This window comes from Sinocyclocheilus anshuiensis, unplaced genomic scaffold, assembly GCF_001515605.1.
Source record: "Sinocyclocheilus anshuiensis isolate Anshui unplaced genomic scaffold, SAMN03320099.WGS_v1.1 scaffold305, whole genome shotgun sequence".
In the NCBI taxonomy this organism is placed as follows: domain Eukaryota; kingdom Metazoa; phylum Chordata; class Actinopteri; order Cypriniformes; family Cyprinidae; genus Sinocyclocheilus; species Sinocyclocheilus anshuiensis.
In genome coordinates this window covers 471,815-489,107 of record NW_015540850.1, presented here as the reverse complement: position 1 = coordinate 489,107, position 17,293 = coordinate 471,815, and the positions used below count along the sequence as shown (strand labels likewise).

At 35.9% G+C, this 17,293-nt stretch overlaps 2 protein-coding genes across 2 annotated transcripts in view; one reads left to right on the top strand and one right to left on the bottom strand.

Moving 5' to 3' along the window:
- Positions 1-15,111, top strand: part of yjefn3 (YjeF N-terminal domain containing 3) — a 38,871-nt gene extending 23,760 nt beyond the window's left edge. The window contains exons 2-6 of the mRNA XM_016485165.1: positions 4,138-4,246; positions 10,399-10,509; positions 12,187-12,300; positions 12,418-12,568; positions 14,616-15,111. Coding sequence (XP_016340651.1) covers positions 4,138-4,246; positions 10,399-10,509; positions 12,187-12,300; positions 12,418-12,568; positions 14,616-14,812 — 682 coding nt within the window. The 3' untranslated portion in view covers positions 14,813-15,111. The remainder of the gene's footprint in view (positions 1-4,137; positions 4,247-10,398; positions 10,510-12,186; positions 12,301-12,417; positions 12,569-14,615) is intronic.
- LOC107687719 (Rieske domain-containing protein) overlaps positions 7,667-17,293 on the bottom strand; it is a 30,404-nt gene continuing 20,777 nt past the window's right edge. The window contains exon 3 of the mRNA XM_016485166.1: positions 7,667-8,224. Within this exon, the coding sequence (XP_016340652.1) occupies positions 8,069-8,224 (156 nt within the window). The 3' untranslated portion in view covers positions 7,667-8,068. The remainder of the gene's footprint in view (positions 8,225-17,293) is intronic.

Below are 17,293 nucleotides of genomic sequence, written 5' to 3'. Positions count from 1 at the left end.
TTTAGGACAACTTTGATGAAAGGTTTTGATCCACTTCAAATGTTGACTAGTATATATATATATATATATATAATTTACATAATTTGTTCATTATTAATTTATAATTTTTATAATTTTGTTTACACATAGCATTGTAGTAATTTTATAAAATAATAAAATAATTAAAATTTGTATATGCATAAAATAATTAAATGTGTGTATATAATTCTACATTTATTTTAACAATAAAATAATTAAATAATTAAAGATGGAAATGCCACCACGATTGTAGAGTGACACTTACATAATTTTTCTATTTTTTCAAATTTCAAATGTTTCATTAAATTGCAAGCAAATGCTCATAGCAGCGTTCACACCAGGTCGCATATTCATCATCTGTCATTAAAAAGTGCATGCGACACTGTGTGCAAATGATTTTGTACCGAATAAAGTAACAGATGTCAGCCGTGCCGAAAAGGCTATCCACCCCCACTCTATAACCCCTCCGTCTATCACATTATTGGGAGCACGGAGGGGCCGTACGCTAAGTTTGGCAGTTATGCAAATAGCAGTGTACGCTCCTGTTTTCCATAGTCGTTACTTTTCTTTTATATCGCTTTCACCCACTCATTTCCTTTGTTAAATCGGTCCTCACTGAGAACATTGGGTTGTAAACCGGATTCTTGTCAAAAGCGGCTGGTCCCCTAAAAGTAACAAGCCCACTGAATTAAACGAGAGAGGTGGTTATTTAGTTGTCGTGGTGTGCTGAGGTAATTACAGTGGTTGAAAATGAAGAAAAAGAGGGAAAATGTAACCAAAAGGATATTGAGAAGTACCCCCCATTTTGTGCTATGCTTAACACAAACATCCATGCATTCTCTTGCAAACAGGCACAACCGTTTCAACCGTTGAGCAAGCTAGCGGACTGGAGGTAAACAACCTCATTAGCAGAGTTGTTATTACAGCTGATCAGCACAATTTGCGACTCACAGATAGCGCGGCTCCTTGTGGGGAAATTAGGAAGACTCGGGGCGGGTGCCTGGGCTGATACTGTTGTTCATTTGACTGTGCATTCATGTGTGTATTTGCTGTAAGGGCGATCAACAACAATTAGCCCTAGCCCTAGCCCTATGGAATAGCAATGCTGGGGGAGATGCTAACACAAACCTGTTGTCAATTTTAGAGCCTCTGGTACTTTGGTTCTTTATTTGCATTGAAGAACCTTTAACAACCATGGAATCTCTCCATTGCACATAAGGTTCTTTATAGTGGAAAAAGTTTCTTCACACTGAGAAAAAAAATTGTTCTTTTAAGAACTGTTCACTTAAAGTTTCTTTGGGTAACCAAAAATGGCTCTTCTGTGGCATTGTTGTGAAAACCCCCATTTGTACACTCTTAAAAATAAAGGTTCTTTACATCTGTGGTTTGATGAAGAACCTTTATGAAACCTTTCGATTCTACAAAAAGTTATTTAGATTTTTAAAATGTTCTTCACACTAAAAAAGTGATCTTTTAAGAACTGTTCACCCAAAGTTCTTTGGGGAACCCAAAATGGTTCTTCTATGGCCTCCTTTTGGAACCTTTATAGGCTAAGCTTTCCATTGTACAAAAGGTTCTTTATAGTGGAAAAATATTCATTAGATTAGATTATTAAAATGCTCTTCAAACTTTAAGAGTTATTCATTGAAAACCTCGTCAGGGAACCAAAAATGGTTCTTATATGGAATCACTGTGAACACCCCCTTTTGGAAAATAAATTTTTAAGGGTGTAGATAGAAACTTTCCATTACATAAAAGATTCTTTAGGTTTTTTTTATAGACATTATTCACACTAAGATAAAATATAAAGAACTGTTTACTAAAATATTCCAAAAGAGGAACCAAAATGGTTATTCTGTGGCATCACTGCAAAAAAACCTTTTGAAGCCTTAATTGCTAAGACTGTAGATGAGCTGATATATGTTAAGTGACCTAATAATGTAATGTGATTTGGACTCGTGGGTGATCTGGATGCTGGGCGAACACTCTGAGCCACGCTGTCCCCTAGTGGTGAGATTTGCTCTTTGCAGTCGATCCACTACAAAGAAGCCTAACTTAAGACTCAGGGATGCATTGAAATTGTTTTAATGCTCAAGAGATATTAAGTGAAGCTTTTCTTTGCAGGCCAAAAACCGTTTCTACATACTGGAAACATTACAAGGTTGAGGCTTGAGATTTCTGGGCTTTATCTTGTCCCTGGAACCTTTCAGAGAACTTTGGAAATATATGGTTGTCAGGACTTCCCTGAATAGGTCGATGGGAATGGAAATATCAAAAGCGCTAGACTCGGCTGAACTTTACAAATATCAGTGTGTCACAGTACGCCAGGAAATCTCCCCCTGCAAACTCGGCTTGACGGCTGTGGAGCTCTATTGGAGACGGTAAATGCCAGAAAGCTGGAGTACCCCATGTTGAGCGTTACGGCAATGATCAGAGCTGAGTAAACGCTTGGTGACCTGTTGACCAATGGCAAAAATATGACTGCTGAAGTACAGACTTGAGATCTCCATCGTATGAAATATAAATATGGACTTTACTGTTTCTCTTATTTTTAATTTTCCCAAAATATCAAAAAACATACAGTCCTTGCAGACAACAAGCTCATTATTTTTTATTTTTGTTAGTAAACTCATTATTAGTTTTTCTGAAGCGATAGTGAGAACTAGATAGTGACAGAAAATTGCTTTGCATTGAAATGGATAATTCAACCAGGGAACTTCATGCATACAGTTGAGAGAACTCAATAATGTATAATCGTTTTCATAAATGGTTCTTTGCTCTGTTATTCTGGTGCCTAAAGCAATAAAAGAAAACAGACACAATACAAGTGAACCTGTTGTCTTGGAAACATACTGGAAAAATACAACAATAAATCAGCAAGACAGAAAGGTGTCTAAAACACATTATAGTACTATTGTACTATACTATATTTATACAATATTATAGCACTATTAGAGTTTTTATTAATATTGTGAATTAGCTTTAATTTGTATATTTACAGTTTTCATTTAAATTTTTGTTTTATTCATATTATATTCTTTTGTATTTTTTAAATATATTTTATATAGCTTTATTTTACTTTTAGTCATTTTAGTACTTCAACTTGTTTTAGTTAGTCATTAGTTATTTTAGCATTTCTTTTTTAATAGGCCTATTTATATTTTATTTAATTTTCAGTCAGTGTTCACAAGGTTTTTTTTTTTTGTGTGCCTTGGCTGATTTTGTTCCCCAACACTTTATTACCTTTGTTATGTTAAAAATATGAGCAGCTTTCTTATGAAAATAATATAAGCTTTCTCATGTTGAAAATATAATAATATAGCAAAAATACAAATGTATTGTTTGTATTATTGCTGCAACAAATAATTTTTATGGAGTAGTTATATCAGTGTGCGGACAATACGTTTGTATTTTTGCTATAGTTTGACTTTTGTCTTGCACCTGAGCCCTGTGTTGGTTTGTGGGATGTGCGCAACTTTTTTATACTTTGAAAATATAATAATAAGCAGCAGTAGCACTTTAAAATAAGATTTAATTTGTTTATTAACAATCAACAGTTTTTACAGCATTTATTAGCATAAAATATATCTAGATTGATGGTAATTTAAATATACTGTGTTGTTTATTAATTTATGTTCATTAATAATGCATTAATGTTAGGGTTAGAGTTGTAATCCTGACACCAGTTCTGTGTACTTCCAGCAGGGGGCTCTGATGTTACGACCATACAGTAGGTTATTGAAAGGCTCCCCGTGTTTGAGTCGTGAAGTAAGGGCCTGTATTGTACAATTACGTTGTGCTCCCTGTAGCCCGCTTTAAACTCCCCGTAACATAAGCTCTGAGTGTGGCTAAACAGGCATTAGGCAGCGAGACACCATGCCTGGAATGGATGGCATGTCTAATACAATGTGCTCAGAATACACACGTAAATGTCAGGTGCTGTATTGCAGTCCTTGGTTTCCATGTAATCAAACCCACCCAGTTTCCATCTTGGCACTTGTTAGCATTCATGCCGAAACATAAAGCATGATTTATTTATCGTCCCAACTAGTAAGCTAATACCATGCGTGTCATGAGCTCTGTGTCAATGCGTTTTGTCTCTTTGTCTGTCTTTTATAGTAAAACGGAGGTGGCGACCATTGAGACGGAGCTCCTGAGGGACTATCGCTTTGGACAACAGCAGCTGATTGAAATATGGGGCCATGCTTGCGCTATTGCCATCACAAAGGTTTGTCCAACAAGTGAACACGAATTACACTATTGTGAAGTGGCAGTTAACATATCTTAATCCTGAATCTAATCCTGTATTTACTGTACACAAGCATCGCTGTGATTTACACAACTCTCTGCATTTACCGCTCCCAGCGTCTGTTGGTATTTGCCGAACTTCAACCAATCCTCTAAAGAGACGAGGCCCTGCTGCATTTGATGATGAAAACAGCGGGAAATCTTTGATCTCGCTGTTTCTGTATAGAGGGTTTGACCGCATCTGCTGCTTTGGGGGTTTTCTCATGAAAAGGGGTTAAAGAATGATCCAGAATAGCAATCTGGCACTTTCGCTTCAAAACAGACAACAACGAAAAAAGATTTCGTATCGGTCTGTTAGACATAAAGTCGTAAATGTCAGATATGAAGTCACAATTACAAGACAAATTTGCAATTATGAAGAACAAAGTGATGTTGTGAGATTAAAAGTTGCAGTTACGTAATATAATGACAATTTTTGAGATATAAATGTGCAATTGTGAGAAATAGTCACAATTACAAGAAATATTGCAATTATAAGTTACAAAACGTAATTATGCGAAGTAGTTGCAGTATTGAGTAAAAAGTTGCAATTGTGAAATATTAATTCACATTGTGAGAGACTGTATAAAGCCAAAATCTTTAAGACATAAATTTGCAGTTACGAGAAATAGTCGCAATTATCCACCTTTTTCTTGCCGTAAAAATGGGCGCGGCCATTTGTAAATTCTATGGGTCTAGCGGGTCCAGCTATTTTTATCTGTACAGAACCGCTCCATTTGCTGCTTGATATTGAAAATTGGTGTGTCTTAACATATTATTTTAATATATTATCTTAATTATGAGCACACTGGTTTGTAGTGCAAACAGTTTTACCGTTTACTGCACGTTGTTATTCTTCTCGTTATTTCCCTCTAACGGCTAATGAACCCATAGGCTTACTTCCACATTGAAGAAAAAGGTGGATAGGAAATGTCACAATTAGGAGTTACAAAAAGTCGTAATTATAATAAATAGTTGCAAATCTATGAAAAAGCCTCAATTGTGAAATATTAATTCACATCGTGAGTTACTGTATAGCCACAATCTCTGAGATATAAATTTGCAATTACGAGAAATAGTCACAATTATGTCACAATGAGTTGCAAAAAGTCGTAATTATGAATTATAACAGTTGCAAATCTATAAAAAAAAAAAACCTAAACTGTAAAATATGAAGTAACCTTGTGGGATATAAAGTTACAATTACTAAGATATCAAAATTTGCAATTTTAAGAAATGTTGCAAAAAAGTGACGATTATGTGAAATAGTTGCAGTTCTGAGGAAAAAAGTCGTAATTGCGAAATATGAAGTCACACTGCGAGATGTAGTCAGAATTTCTGAGATATAAATGTGCACTTACAAGAAATGTCGCAATTAAGTCTCAAAAAGCCAGAATTATGAGAAACGTTTTCAGTTCTGAGAACAAAGGTGCACTTGTGAAATATGAAGTCACTTTGTGAGGTGGATTCACAGTTTCTAAGATATAAATTTGTGATAATGAGAAATTGTCACAATTATAAGAAATGTAACAATTATGAGTCGCAGAAAGTAATACTTCTTAAAAAAATATGAATTGAAATATGAAGTCACATAGAGATAACTTTTTGGGGACAACTCTACTATTTGTAGAAAGCCAAAATTTTGAGAAATATAGTGTGTATATATATATTCACACACACACTATATATATATATAAGAAATACAATAGCAATTATTTTTTTATTGTTTTTATTTATTTATATATTTTTAGTCTAAGGCAGAAATAGGCTTCCATACAAAAGGGTTACAAAAAAGGTGATTTAGCTTTTTTTGAGGGGTCATGTTATATCTTGCCTTGAGCACTAAAATCAGCACCAGTCTGGTTCATTCACCTCCAAATTGCACTTTGACTTCTCCTTAAAAATCCCTTGTGACAAATCCAATGCACCGTCATTGAAGGCGTTGAAAGTCTTTCGTCTGTGGCCGGGCTGCAGTCGGGCGGTCTCGGGCCTTACGTCTTAGGGCGGCCTGAGGGTTGCGATAGAGCCAGGCCAACTCAAACCAGACTATTGCGGTCACCATCCATCTGGATTCAGTCAGGCTGACAGGCAGCGCAGGGCTCCTCTTGACCTACCTGAGAGTCGGTTAAAGCCCCAAATTGTTTCCTGATTTGGCTTGTGTGAATTTTCAACCCTTGTTAAGAAGCGTTTTACAAACTGAACCTTCCGCCCCTCCAAGGCTCCCGGTCACCAGCAGCTGCTACGGTTAGCGTCAAACAAAACTTCCTGTGCTGTGACCTCTGTGAGGTCGCCATAAATTGCAGCTAAAGAAATCACGCCGGCCAGTAGCTCTGAGACAAGCATTACATCAGTACGCTTGTGTGTGTGTGTGAGGGGGGGACGAAATCTTTTTGGTTGTATTTTACCACATTGTGATTTCACAACCAAACTATTCACCGCAGTGGTTGCCAAGATCAACGTCATCCGTCTACATCTCAAACCAGTGCTTTGGTGTTGAGCTACGTCAAGGCTGATGTCTGTGATCATTCCCTGCTTTAGATATCAGGAAGTTATTTTTATCATCATGGCTCATGAAACGTTCTTTGTGTTTTGAGTGAAACATGCAGACTGACATTACCTCTCGTACAACACTGTCTGTGATCTCTCTGTATTTTCTCTCTGTATTTTCCCATGACTACATGATAAGACAGAATAAATGAAAAAAAAAAGGAATAAAATCATAAATTAATAAAACATTTTTTTTTTTAAATGCTAAATGTTTTCTTTCAAGTGTAGATTAGGGTTTGGGTTAAACCATGTCCTAACCAAGTATGACTTTGACAAGCAGGCTGTGATTTTTGCAGCACTACACCAGTTATTATACTTTTAATATAGTTTTTATTTCTATTTTATTTATAATTAATCTTTTTAGTTTCATTGTCAGTTTTTGTTAGTTTTCACTCTATCATTGTTAGTTTTATTTCAGTATTAGTTTTTTTGTTTTTTTTAGAATTTTTCTACATTTTAATTTTACCATTTTAGGACTGCCAAAGTTAACGTGTTTTCAGAACTGGTATCATTTAAAAATCATTGCATTTTGAGAATAATACAAAAAAAAACTGACTGATTTTTATTATAAAGATTTTTTTCTAACTGAACAGTTCTCTGTGTCCATTTTATAGTTCTGCATTTTTAATTTACTTTTTATTTTCAGTTTATTTTTAATTTGTCTGTTTAGTTTAGTTGTCAGTATTTGTTTTTCCTCTATTGTTGTTTTTTTTTTGTATGTATTGTATGTACATAGAATTGTAGAATTGTATGTAGTTTTAGTATTTTAGGGCTGTCAGTTAATAAATGGTGCCATTACATTTTTTTGTCCAGTTATGCAGTTTTATTTTAATTAATTTTATTTTATTACGTTTTCATTTAGTTTTCTTCAACAATGGTAACACTTTGCCACTCTGAGGAGCCCCGCCCACTGTGAAATCTCTTTACTCGACATCGCATACGCAACAGTTTCACATCAAGTAAATGTAGACAGAACAAATTACACTGTATCTGGTTCGGACATGTTGTGTGTTGGTAAGTATAATTTAGTTTATCCTTGGTTTGTCCTTTTATCATTATATGACATTTCTTTGTACTTTAATTCTGCTGCCTTAAATTCACATTCTGCATCCTGTTTGCAAATTTAAATTTAAAAAGCATTCTCAATTCAATTCTAAATTAAACATAGCTCTGGTGTTAATGTGTGTCAGGTTGAGGGTAAAAAGTTCAAGAGCAATTAGTCAAGACCCTCTCTAGAGAGCTCATTTGCTGGAAGCATGGAAGTGAAATCTAGGGGTTCAGTGGCTCCGAACAGGAGCAGATCAGAGCGGCGATCTCCAGAGTCCTGGCAGGAGTTGACACAACGGAGGATTCCAGCACAGCTGCAGCAGACCTGTAAAAGAAATGAACAATGCATCCAATGGCTACGGCTCTCAGGAACACTCCATTCCATGTAATTTTCCAGAGAAGAAGAAATGGACAGAACACAGACAAAGGGAATGGATGTTATTTCATAGAGCTTCATGTGAATTGATTGTCAGTATCACAAGGTTGAATGTTTAGGAATTATTCTGGACCGTTTACCGTGAACACAATTTTGAGCACTAGCATGGGCCTCAATCCATGAAATTTTGAGAAACTAATAACCCAACCAGCAATTGGTACTTATCAAGAATACTGCTGAATAACACCATGAGTGGTATCTTTCTGAAGTCTTTTTTTTTTTTTTTTATCATTATCATTAGCTGATTATGTTAACGGGTTTTATGGTGCATTCTGGGAATTTCTTGGTAGTGCACTTGATTTTGGCAATGGGAAAGCTCTAGAAAGGGTTTCCTGCACAGTATACTATTTTAACCAGGGAGCATATTGAGACACCTCATAGATACAACCATGTCTAACGATGCAATAAAATTACAGTGCAACTATTAGCAGTGTCGCAAAAGTAATTTTGAAACTGAAGTGACCAAGAAAAATATTTGACAGAATTTTTTTTTTTCACAATACTTTTTGTAAAAAAATACAAAAGGATTCTCTGCAGGGTTGTGCAAATCAGATAATCATTTACGTTGCACTTTGTAAATTCAAAATGAAATCTTAATTGAGCCCATTTACTTTCTTAATACACTTTTCTGGTATTACTGTGTATGATTTATTGCACATTATTCAAAAGGAATAAAAAATAGACTTTTTAAACGTTTAGTCTTTTTACTATTAACTGTTTACTGACTGTTTGCAAGGATACTCACAAAGACAGGCGTTTTGAAATAATTTTGTGTATATTTGTCCATTCAAGTGCTTGAAGAGTTAGACTTTGTTCATCAAAACATAACAGTTTGCTTCGCCCCCGAAACAAGTTTTCTTTCTGATGACATCATCAAGCCCTCTTAGTTTTTAGCCCCTCCCCTCTGGTCACATAGAAACCACTTTTCAAAATACAATTTTAACCATTTTGAAAAACAGCTACAGTCACAGCTTTGCTACCTTTAGTTAGTTACTCCCAAACACTGCCCATAATCAACTTCATTGACAAGCTCACTTTTGGCCAATAGGAACATTTCCTACTCTGATTCCACTTAAAATGACAACAGATGGAGACAGACATAAATTTTCCACACTCAGACATGCATTCAACTCTTGTTCACCCGGCGCTGTGACTAAGAGAACCAGCGATGATAATGTAATCTAAACTTCATCAGCTCGCTAATGGAACATCCATGTCAGCTGATAATTTCTCTCCAAAGTGCCATTAGCTTCATTAGCGTCTGGCTTCCTCTCTTTCTCGGAAGTCTGCAATTACGCCCACGCTTGTGCCGCGGTCCATATTTCAGCGGCGGTTAATTGGAGATGAATATAACATGCACATTACCTTTTGTTTTTACTTCATTCGTCTGTTCATAACGTCATCTTTATGGCAAGATACTCATCAGGTGAATGAGTAACAAATATATTTCCAACTTGACTGCAAAGACTTTTAATAAAACAAATTGCATGTTATTAATATATATATATATATATATATATATATATATATATATATTTAAAATACTTCAATCTTCAATTCCAGCATATGCGTAGATGACTATAAGACATTTGTAGTTCGATTTCCCTAAAGAGAGTAAGAGAATAAACACTTTCTCTGTGGTTCTATCAAAACGTTGTTTGTTTATATTTCACAACCAGCCAGGCATAGCAACAGCTCAACCAATGGCGTGCATTTGGGGCGTGGCTATCTGTTTGGCTGACCAATAGCAGATGGAAACCTATTTGAAAACAATTCAGTTCTGTTTATTAACAGAAATTACACGCCTCACCTTTAAAGACTTAGTTTTGTGAGTGTGTACACGCTTCGGAAAATCTGAACAGCACTGGTCCAGTTTAGAAACCTGTCAGAAAATGTGTTAAGGCTGCATCCTGTGGCAATGTCTCCACAGCTCTTTACTGTTGTTGCAACTGTTGCTGGGTTATTCTGATGAACATTACCTCTGCAAATGCAGATAGGACTGAAATGAGATGTCGCCCTCTCTGTTGATCTGTCTCTCTCTCTCTCCCCCTGTCTCTTTCCAGGCTTTTCCTTTGAGCTCCCTGAGTAAAAAGCAGCCCACCCTGCTGGTTGTTTGTGGTCCTGAGCAGAACGGCTCCATTGGTCTGGTGTGTGCCCGCCATCTGCGCATGTTTGTAAGTATAGAGCACTGTGCCGAAGGGCACGGAGAAAGAATGGATACCAATGGGGTGCTGTATTGTTGTTTAAAGTCAACAAGAAATCATAATTGAGCCTATTTACTTAATGCACTTTCCTGGTATTATTGTGTATGATTCATTGCTTATTCAGGGCTCAATGTTTTTTTTCTTCTACTTGTCAGTCGGGCCAGTGGTATAGATTTTTACTTTAGTTTGTAATTGTTAATCAAAACATAAGAGCTTGCTTGGCGTCTGAAGCAAGTTTTTATTCTGATGACATCATCAAGTCCTCTTAGTTTTCAGCCCCTCCCCTTCTGTCATATAGAAACCACTTTTCAAATTCTAATTTGATAAATAAAATCAAGCCCTGCCCTTAATGTTTGTTATTGAATATACTGTTTCAGCCAGAAATACGGCACATTACAAAAGTAAAATGGGTGTGCGAATGCTTTTTATGTTGATGTTAAGTTTATCTTTATTAAAGGAAATTTGTATGGAAGCCTATTTCCGCTACGGAATGAATTGCGAGATAAAAACTTGCAATTTCCTTTTTATTTATTTATTTTTATTAGAAACAAACACAGAATTGTGAGATATGACTTTTTCTCACAATTCCGAGTTTACATCTCAAAATTCTGAAATTATATTTCACAATTCTGACTTTTTTCTCTAAATCCTGAGTTTATTTTTTCCCTTGCAATTGCAGGTTTATATCTCACAATGCAGATTTTCTTCTTAGAATTGTGAGTTTATATCTTGCAATTCTAAGTTTATTTCACAATTTTGAGTTTATATGTCCGAAAAATGTTCAAATTGCTTCATAAAAAGTCACAATTACCTTAATTTAGGGCTATTTGCTTATCGGCTAAGGGACAAAATGTTAGATGTGATATACAACTGTGCCTAACGGTTAGGGAATATACTCCAACACGTCATTTGGCATTCAAATTCAGCTTACAACATTTCCAATTCCTGATTTTAGCAGTGAAAAAAAGAAAACAATAAGAAAAAAAATGATCCACCATGCTCTTCTGTGATGCTAGATTTATGGAGCATCAGTATTCGTCTAATAAACGTACACTCTGTTAAAGTTATCCTTCTTTTCGTTCTGTAAAGTGAAGCTTGGCCAGTCCAGATTTGGCCAGTTTACAATATGAGATTCTTGGAACGAATAAAAAACTTGGAGTGAAAAAAACGAACAATAGAGGGTCATCACATGATGGCAGCTGTTTTATACATTCCCACCGTACATCTGCATGGACTCTTGTGTCCGTACCAACATTATGTAAGAAATACATTAAGTTTAACTGCAGGATTGTAATGAACTTACCCGGCAACTTATCCAGACTGTATGGACTTTATCCTGTATCCCAAGCAAATGAGGTGTACAAAACCATAAATTTTAGTCCACATTAATCACTTCTAATGTTCTTCTGAAATTAAATTATGAGGTAATTATGTTTTGTGATTTATGAACTCAAAAATCCCCCTGCATATCCACAGGGATGACAAAATACTACTTTAAAAAACAGAAAGCTTTTATGGACACTAAGCATGAACTGTCTGGTTCATGTATGGCAATCATGTAACACATTTTCATATATGTTTTTCACAACTAAAGGACATATTTAAAAAAAATGTGTTAATCATCCACCTCATCTCTTTTTAATGTAGGAATATGAGCCCACCATTTTCTATCCCAAGCGTTCACCTCAGAGTTTGCACCAAGACTTCACCGTTCAGTGCGAGAAAATGGACATCCCTTTCCTGTCCTATCTTCCGATGGAGGTAGGTGTCAATCTTGAATAATGAAGCTCAGCCCATCGGCAGAGAGATGTCAATGTGATGTTCACTCTTCTGGACATCTGTCAATCCTAATCGAATCCTGTCTGACCCCATGATCAGGTCCAGCTGTTAAATGATGCCTACAATCTGGTGATCGATGCCATCCTGGGACCAGAAACCGACCACAAGGAGGTTAAAGAGCCCTACGCTGGGATGCTGGTGACTCTCAAACAGGTCAAAATACCCATCGTTAGTGTGGACGTGCCCTCAGGTATTTGCTCATTAAACATTTTTGTGTTTTTGCCCGTGGCATTCTTTAGTGTGCAGTAGCACAATGAAAAAAGATGTTACATTCAGTAAATACAGTAGCTACTTGCTAGAAAAAGAAAAAGTTTCATGAAAAAGGTCTCAATCTGTTCAGGTTTTGGTTATTTTTTGTCAGACTCAGCTTATCAAGACATAAGGGGCCCTATTTTAACGATCTAAGCGCATGGTCTAAAGCGCACGGCGCAGGTGCACTCAGGGCGTGTCCGAATCCACTTTTGCTAGTTTAACGACGGGAAAACGGTCGGCGCGCCCGGGCACATGGTCTAAACGGGTTGTCCCTATTCTCTTAATGAGTAATGGGTGTTTTTTGGGTGTAACGTGCAATAAACCAATCAGAGTCTCATCTCCCATCCCCTTTAAAAGCCAGTTGCTTTGCTCTTTGCTTTTTACATGGCGGAATGTAACTTTTCATTTTTAAAAATGTTTGTGCGCTGCTGCGCGTCTATGTGTGTGTAATAAGCAAAGTGTATGCATGTTGTGCCCCCGCCTATAGGCGCATATTACTAACGCGCTCTTTAAATAACAAAGAAAACATTTTGCGCCAGACTTTAGACCAGGTTTGAGTTGGTCTATGGCGCAGTCTATTTTCAGTTCCTCAAAATAGCAAAGCACCAACAATGTGCCTGAACACACCTCTTTTTCAGACCAGCACACCCATGGGCGCACAAATGGGTGCAAATGCATTTGCTATTTAAACAACGTGGCGCAGGACGGGAAAATGAGAACTGCGTCGGGCTGAAACTAGCAAAAACCTTGCGCCGCATTGCGCCGGGTGTATGATAGGGCCCAAAAGCATTAGCTTTAGCAATCTTCGACACACTCAAAAAAAGTTCTAACACACCAACCGAAACAAATCTGAAGTGCCTGTTTTTACACACTGAACATCATTTGTGTAATTCTTCACAGCTAAGCATATGCACTGTAAAGTCGGATTGGCTACATATGTTAGCATTCTACAAAATGTTCATTTGCATGATTATGCACTAAATTTAGTTGTTTAAGTGTTCGGAAAACATGTTTAATTATTTTGTTATTTAGTTTGGTCATGGTAGTGGCACAGAAATTACTTTGGCTTTAGCATTAGCTAGTAGCTATTAGCTGTGTTCGCTAATAGCTGCTAGATAATAAATACTAGATGGTAAATCACATACTAGATCAAATTATATATTAGGGAGAAATTGATTACTAACATGTTCAAGGCTACTAGCTACTAGCTACTTAATTAATTAGAATAAGTCAAACTGAATGCTAGATAAACTTTAAAAAACAAAAGAGTGTTGATACATTTTTGTATGCAAAATAGTCGTCATATTGAGAAATGGATTACTAACACGTTCAAGACTAATAGCTACTAGCTACTTAATTACATAGAATAAGTCAAAATGAATACTTGAAAAACTTGGAAAAATAAAAGATTGTTGATAAATTTTTGTAAGTATGCAAAATAGTCATCATATTGTTGAGAAATTACTTACACGTTTAATAGCTAGCTACCTACTTAATTACGTAGAATAAGTTAAACTGAATACTAGATAAACTTAAAAAAATAAAAGTGTTGATACATTTCTGTAAGCATGTAAAATAGTTGGCATATTACTGAAAAATGGGTTACTAACATCTCCAGATGTTTCAACTGATGAAATCTGATTTATGTAGCCAATTTTTCAGATAAATTAGCTGACCAGAGACTTTAATGTGCAAATGTGTTGCACTGGACCTGAAGTGTTTGCAAAACAGACAAATTATCAAACTAAAGAAAACTCACAGCCGTTATGTCATCGGGAGACCATATTTGAAAATTGCGTCTGATGGCTGACACTGTAATTTTTGTGCTCTCTTTCCACATGACAGTAGTGTGATGAATGATCTCTACGAGCCAGTTTTCCACATCTTATCTGGAAGAATATAGAAACATTGCTATATTTCAGTTAATAACCAGTGGCTTGTGATGGTGAGAAAGGATTCACTCTTTCTATCTCTCTTTCCTAAAGGTTGTGATGTTGACGAACCAGCCAAAGATGGGATAAATCCAGAAGTTCTCATTTCTCTGACAGCTCCCAAAAAGTGCGCAACGGGGTTCTCAGGAAAGCATTTTCTGGCGGGACGATTCCTGCCCTATGACATTCAGAAAAAATATGAACTTAATCTGCCAGAATTCCCCGGCACTGAATGTGTTATAGAACTGTAGCCATTTATACAGACTTGTATTTTGAATAACAAGGATGTTTTTTTCCCCTTTTGTATTTTATAGATTGTTCTGTGGCATTCAGTTACTGACAAATATGACTAGATACTTTGGATAGTTAAGGTGAGTTTTCTGTGGAAGCTTGTTTCTTTTACAGAATTAAATAATGCAAAAGGTAATTGCTAATGAGTCTCACATTTATGACTTTTGTCTTGAAATTCTGAGTATATATCTCACAATCCGGCTGTATAAACTCGCAATTCTGAGGGAAAAAAAAGATTTCTCACACTTTAGAGTTTACATCACACAATTCTGACTCTTTTTTTTTTTTTTGCTACGGAATTAAAAACAAATTCTAAATTATAATTTAGTGTCTTTTTATCTCACAATTCTGACTTTTTTTCTCACAATTGTGAATTGTGACTTCTCATAATCATGAGTTTATATCTCACAATTACGAGTTATAAACTCACAATTCTGTTTTTATATCTCGCAATTCTCACTTTTTTTCCTCAGAATTACAAGAAAATCGTAATTGCCTTTTAATTTGTTTAATCTTGTGGCAGAAACAAGCAATCAGTCCTAAGAGATGGGTTTAGAATTATTACATTTGGCAAATTTTTGACATTTACAGTATGTCTAACTGTTGAGTTCTCAAAACCGCCAATATACAGTTTTGTTTAAAACATAAGTCTTTTTAATGTTAGATATATTCAAAGTGCATTACCCTGATAGTGCCTCCAGTCTAATGTGCACGACACCTACAAACCCAACGCATTTCTGCTGGAATTTTACTCCAATTACAAATTTATCTATCTGTACTTTATTAGAAAGGTGGTATAGTATAATAATAATCCCAGGATGACAAACCTGTATAAATCATTTTCTTTTTACATTGCTCAATGTACATGTGTTTTCTTAGTTCTTATAGGTTGAATGAATAAATTATCTATGTAAAAACCGAGTTTATTCATTTAGATGCCAAAGTTGGGTGTTTAAAGAAACGTGGGTTGTTGAAAACCCACGGATGTTATTATTTAGCCAAACCTTGGAAAATCTGCTCCATTAGCCAATATTTGGGAACAAGAGGTAGCTACGATATTCTTTAGACCATACAGTATATTATTTCTTCCCAGAGATTTATTCAAAAGTCAGGAAAAGGCGTGGGTGATATAAAGGAATGTTTCTGTCTAAAGCAACAACAGTTACAGTATGTGGACAGGAATACCGAAGCAGCGTAATGATTCATCGCAAACGCATTATAGGCCATTTTAGGACATTGTGTAAACTCAGATATATTCATCAAAAGGTGGACATGAACTCATCCGGAGATCATATTTCTTAGTCTGCCAATAAACATTTTACATTTCTGTCCACCCCACTGAAGGCCAAAAAGTATGTTTATTGTCTTTAAACACGCATAGAGAGCTCCACAAAGGTAACCGGCAAAAGAAGCCATATGCACTCAATATGGTGACAAAGGAAAATATGAAAATCTGTTTAGACTGCAAACGAATTGGGGGAAATATATTGGTCTGTGCTTTTCTTTGCAAATTTGGCTGTTTATTCTGTTTTGATACCACAATTCCCTGTAATCTACCATCTTTCTGACTTCTTATCCTGATTTTTTGTCAGACCCATTTAGTGAAATATTTGCTGTGCTTCTCAAAGCTTTCAAAACAGCTGTGCAAAAATGACTCGAAATGTTGGACGACACCATGGATTGGCGAGTGAACGCATCTCACCATCATGGATGTGCTGGTCATGCATGATCCTAGACAGTGGAACAGGACTGTACATGTAGCATGCATGGGAATATTTACAAATGGTTAAACACAATTACCTTTGCTCATGAACCATGAGTTAGACTTCAAAGTTTGGACTTAACAATACACTTTTAGTGTGGCACGCTGGTTTGAAACCTATATTTCACTACTCCATCAAACAGTTGAAAATTACATTAGAATGGGATGCACAATATTCTTACCATATCTGCAATTCTGAAGACTTTAAAAAAAAAAGTTTATTATCAGTAAATATTGGATGTTTCATTATGCATATTAATTTCACATTTAGATTATCTTTGCTGTAATATGACACCCAAAAATGAACATTTACTCATCATCAGGTCATCCAAGATGTAGATGAATTTGTTTCTTTGTTGGAAAATAGTTGAAGAAATGTAGCATTACATCACTCGCTCACCAGTGGATCCTCTGCAGTGAATGGGTGCCGTCAGAATGAGAGTCCAAACAGCTGATAAAAACATCACAATAAACCACATGACTCTAGTCCATCAGTTAATGTCCTGTGAAGCAAAAAGCTGTGAGTTTGTAAGAAACAAATCCATCAATGAGTTTTTCAAATTATTGTTTCTGGCCAAAATATCCATAATCCATAATAATGCTTCCTCCAGCAAAAAGGTCCATCCCCTGTTGTCCTCTCACATCAAAACATCACCAACATATTTGCTTAGAACTGTTT